At 48.6% G+C, this 4,905-nt stretch overlaps 1 protein-coding gene across 1 annotated transcript; it reads left to right on the top strand.

The window, feature by feature from the left end:
- The first annotated feature begins 1,397 nt into the window (after positions 1-1,397).
- LOC113224844 (retinoic acid early transcript 1E) lies at positions 1,398-4,888 on the top strand. The gene is given in 5 exon segments (XM_026454388.1): positions 1,398-1,541; positions 2,296-2,510; positions 3,185-3,445; positions 3,706-3,756; positions 3,759-4,888. Coding segments are annotated over 4 exon segments (606 nt in total). The 5' UTR covers positions 1,398-1,541; positions 2,296-2,434; the 3' UTR covers positions 3,977-4,888.
- Positions 4,889-4,905: the final 17 nt, after the last annotated feature.

The following is a 4,905-nucleotide window of genomic DNA, read 5'->3' as shown; positions in this document are numbered from 1 at the left end:
TTATAGCAACGGGCTTCCAGGGATTACATGTAATTATTGGTTCCTCTTTCCTTATCATCTGCTTCTTACTTCAATCAAAATTCCACTTCAACTGGGCATGGTGGCTCACTCCTGTAATCCCAACACTTTGAGAGGCTAAGTAGGGAAGATTGCTTGAGCCCAGGAGTTTAAGATCAGCCTGGGCAATGTGATGAGACCCTACACCAAAATTTAAAAATTAGCTGGGTGTGGGGGCTCATGCTTGTAGTACCTGCTATTCTGGAGGCTGAAGTGGGAGGACTGATTGAGCCTGGGAGTTCAAGGCTGCAGTGAGCCGTGCTGATGCCACTGCACTCCACCTGCGTGACAGAGCAAGACCTGGTCTCAAAAAATAAAACAAAAATTCTACTTCATATGTAACCATCATTTCAGTTTGGAAGCCACTGCCTAAAGCTGACATTTTGCAGTTGAAATATGGCTATTCTTTTCCATCTTCAGGTTGTCTCAGGCCAACCTGGGATTCAGGACCACAGAGGAGAACAAGGGTGGAAGGGCCCCTTTCTCCTTTCTGTGTGTCCTTCCCAGCCTATCTGCAGCTCTTTCTTTATCTTCAGTGTTGGGTCTGCATCCCAGATGTCAGGACCCATGTACAGGCCTGGTGTGCTCCTTCCTGTGATTCATCGGACTTGTAGAAAATATTGGCCTTGCAAGGAGCTACTCTGTGGTCATATCACACATGCACATGCACACACATGCACCCACACGCGCACATGCACACACACACACACACTGATCTTGGCCCACTCCCGCTGGTGTCCCCACAGCAGCAACATTTGTAGGGTGGTAGCAGTGAATCCCCCTCCGTGCACTCTTAGGTCCTGGGTGTGTACAGAACAGGCTCCAGTCAGGACAGATTTGAGACCCCTTCTCCAGACCAAGAGGTGAAAGTACACCCTCAAAATTGAGGTGCTTTAACCTTAGCAGCCAGAGAACCACATAGGGGATATGTAAAAAAATGTGCATTCCTGGGCCCCTTCAAACCCTTGACTCACTGTCCTCTGAGGAGCAACCCCTTATAACCTCAGCCCCAGAGAGAGCCCTGCCAAGAGTTCACGGTTAGTTTTTTTAAAGTCTGCTCCATCTAGTTATAAAGGACAGTGGTACAGACCCACTTACCAGGCATCACCAGAGCCCCAGCATCTGAGTTACAGGATGTCACCCTCTGAGTCTGACATGCACTTGAATTAACTGTCATACTGCCCGGCACACAGAGGGAACCTAGATGTGGAATGGATGTGGGTGGTGTTACAGGCCACATGTTTGCCTGCCCTCCAAATTCATATGCGGAAATCCTAACTGTCAAAGTGATGACATTTAAGTCATTAGTCATGCAAGTGGAGACTTGTGGGATTAAGAAGTGACAGGAGAGCTTGCTGTCACTCTCTGCTCTCCACTGTGTGAGGATACAACAGGAAGACAGCCATCTGGTGAGGAAGAGAGGACCGTCGCCAGATACCGGACCTGCTGACACCTTAATCTTGGACTTTCCAGCCTCCAGGATGGTGAGAAATAAATGCTTGGTGTTTCAGCCACCTGGCCTATTCTGTTGTGGCAGCCTGAACTGACTAAGGTAGCGGGGTCTGATGATGAAATGGGACAGGTGTAAAAGTGAGGTGGGAAGGAGGACTACAAATACTAAGTTTTAAGAGGAAACCTTGTGCAAAAAGTGGCTTGAGAAGTTTGAAAATGACACAAAACTTTGTTCTAAGACAAATTTTCAGAATTCAAAACTTAGAGCCCCAAGACTTTTCCCAACGATAGCCTTGGCTTTCCTTGAGGTCTTGGCCTCAGTAGGATGGCTGGGCTCTATTATAAAACCCATCTGTTACGGTAGACCAGTTGCTGCCTGCTCGCAGCTAGTTTAATTAACATTTGGGTGTGCTTGGAAAGAGAAAATCTCAACCATTTAAGAGGAAAGAGTTTGAATGGGTTAGGGATATGGGAGAGGGGAGAAAGGAGATGGGAGAAAATACAGGAATGGGGAGGGGGTACCAGAAAGAAAGGGAACAGCAAAAGAGGCAAAGAAGAGAAGGGAAGAGGAAATTGGAGGAAGGGAGAAGGAGCTCATATAACCTCCAACCATCCTGCTCACACCAGAGGGGATTTTTGCAGGGGCCATGGGGATGACAGAGGAGAATTTATTCAAAGTTAATTTTGTTTTTAAATGTCTTCTTTCATTTTTCAATAAATAAGTATCTTCTGAATACTTGGAAAACACTCCCTTCACAAAATTGTTCTTTAATTGGGTCTCTACAGGCCTGCCCTCAGTTGTTCCAGGGTAAAGAACAGGGGCAGTGCCCACACCCACGCTGTTGGACATTTCTTCACCATACCAGTGAGGGTGTATGTGTCCACGCCCAGCTTCCTGCCTGTTACTCTCCACAATGTGCCAAGAATGCCTCTGACTTGTAGCCCGGTGCGCCTTCTTTTGCTTCTACTGTTGCTACTAACAGCCTTGGAGATCATGGTTGGTGAGTGTCCTAAGATCTCAAGATCTGGCTGAGAACAAGAAGGAGGAGGGAGAAAGGTGGGGGATAGGGTTAGTGTGGCCTCATGCAGGCTTCAGGCAAGCAAGTACCTGCTCTTAAAGATGAGGTGAGGGAGAGGATCCCGGGGATGTTACCCCCAGTTCATGGGAGACCCCAGCAGGAGGCCCTAGGCCGGGCACGGGCTCACAGGGGCAGCTCTACAGTGCTACCTCCCACCTTCTACTCCAGGACTCTTTCCTGAAGGCCCGGGACCCTGGAGGAATTCAGCGTGTGTCCCATGATAAATGCCTCTTTCTTCTTTCTGTTGAATGTCCTATGTGTTCAGCTAGATTTTAAGTCTCAGGAGGTCACACAGAAGTTTGTCTGTTTTGTGCCTCAGAACTTGGTAGATGTTGCTAAAAGTATTTGTGACATGAATCCTCCTGTTAACACCATTAACACTAAGTGCAACCCAGGGGTCCCCGGTACCATCAAGTATCTCACCCCAGACAGTCAGGGGAAGATGGGAGCAGGGATTCGGAGGGTTGAGGGAGTCTGGGATGGAGCTGCCCCCTCTGCCAGCCTGGCCTGGTCCAGGGAGATTTGGGTCACAGAAGCGCGGGTTCTAATGGGCCTCTTCCCCTGTCCTGGACCTCACCTGCATCTTTCTCTCACAGGTGCTCACTCTCTTTGCTTCAGCTTCACTATAAAATCATGGTCCAGACCTGGACAGCCCTGGTGTGAAGCACAGGTCTTCATGAATAAAAATCTTTTCCTTCAGTACAACAGTGACAGCAACATGGTCAAGCCTCTGGGCCTCCTGGGGAAGAAGGTAAATGCCACCAGCACGTGGGGAGAATTGACCCAAACGCTGGGAGAAGTGGGCCGAGACCTCAGGATGCTCCTTCTTGACCTCAAACCCCAGATAAAGACCAGTGGTAAGTGTGGAATGGGGTGGGGAAACGGAGGCAGGCAGCAAGAGAGGGGAGGGAAGAGCACAGGTGGGGAGGGGCTTTAGGTGTATTTGTGTATTGATCATTGGCCCAACCATAGAGACACATGGGACCCAACGGGCGGGAAACGGCAAGTCCGGGCAGAAAGAATACAGGCCCCTAAATATGCAGAGAAACACTTGACCTATTGGAAGATGATGGACCTCTCAAGAGTGGAGGATGATGGCTTTGTGTCTGGATTGCAGGTCCTTCCACTCTGCAGGTCAAAATGTTTTGTCAACGTGAAGCAGAACGATGCACTGGCAGTTCGCCATCAACGGAGAGAAATGCCTCCTCTTTGACACAATGAACATGACCTGGACAGTAATTAATCATGAAGCCCGCGAGACCAAGGGGACATGGAAGGAAGACAGAGGGCTGGAAAAGTATTTCAGGAAGCTCTCAGTGGGAGACTGCGATCACTGGCTCAGGGAATTCTTAGAGCACTGGGAGGCGATGCCAGAACCGACAGGTTAACTGAGCCTGGCAGGAGAATGAGGCAGCTCCCTTTAAAGGTCAAAAGCCTTCCCTGTGTGGGTGTCAGCGTGTGTGCAATAGAAAATTTGATTGACTTCTCCGTGGGCTTCCTGACTGGAGAGTCGGTGACGGCCATGAGGATTTCCCACCATCCTCCCTTTCCCATCCCACCTCCCACTGTTTCTTCCTCAGTGTAGAAACCCCTTCCCATCAACCAATGATCCAGTCACCAATGACCCACCACTAAATGGTTCCAAGTCTATCTGTGTCATTGCAAACATCCAGGCCTTTTCTCCCTCTATTATAATTACCCTTCCACTAGCTCTAATGACACTTCTTAGGAAATTCCCCACACAGAATTGAGCAAGACCTATTGTGTCATCCTCCAAACAGTTCTAACCACAGTAATCATGTGAAATTGTGTGGTAATCAGGTGGACATTTGCTACCTCTCTCAGCAGAAATCTGAGCTCCATAAGGACAAGGCACAACCCCATTCATCTTCATGGCCCAGGGCCTGGTAGAGTGGCTGTCACATGAGCCAGTGATTATGTGGGGCACCATGTGTTCCTGGGGAAAGCAGGGGCTGAGGAAAGCATATTTTTCGGTGTCACAGGGCTTCTGCTTTGTTATTGTTGTTGTTTAGTGTCACCAGTAAATGCTTCAGATATCCACAGGTCTTCCTCTGAGCCTACCAGATACATGGATCATCCTGGGGGCGTTCATCTTGACAGTCTTAATGGGAATTTTTCTCATCTACGTCATGTAGGGAAAAGAAAGAGCAATCTGACTGCTATCGTGTCTATGTAGAAAAGGAAGACATAAGAAACTCCATTTTGACCTTTACCCTGAACAATTGCTTTGCCCTAAGATGCTGTTAATTTGTAACTTTGCCCCAGCCTTGAGCTCACAGAAACCTGTGTTGTATGG

This window comes from Piliocolobus tephrosceles, chromosome 5 (assembly GCF_002776525.5).
Source record: "Piliocolobus tephrosceles isolate RC106 chromosome 5, ASM277652v3, whole genome shotgun sequence".
NCBI lineage: Eukaryota > Metazoa > Chordata > Mammalia > Primates > Cercopithecidae > Piliocolobus > Piliocolobus tephrosceles.
This window is presented reverse-complemented; position numbering and strand designations above follow the sequence as displayed.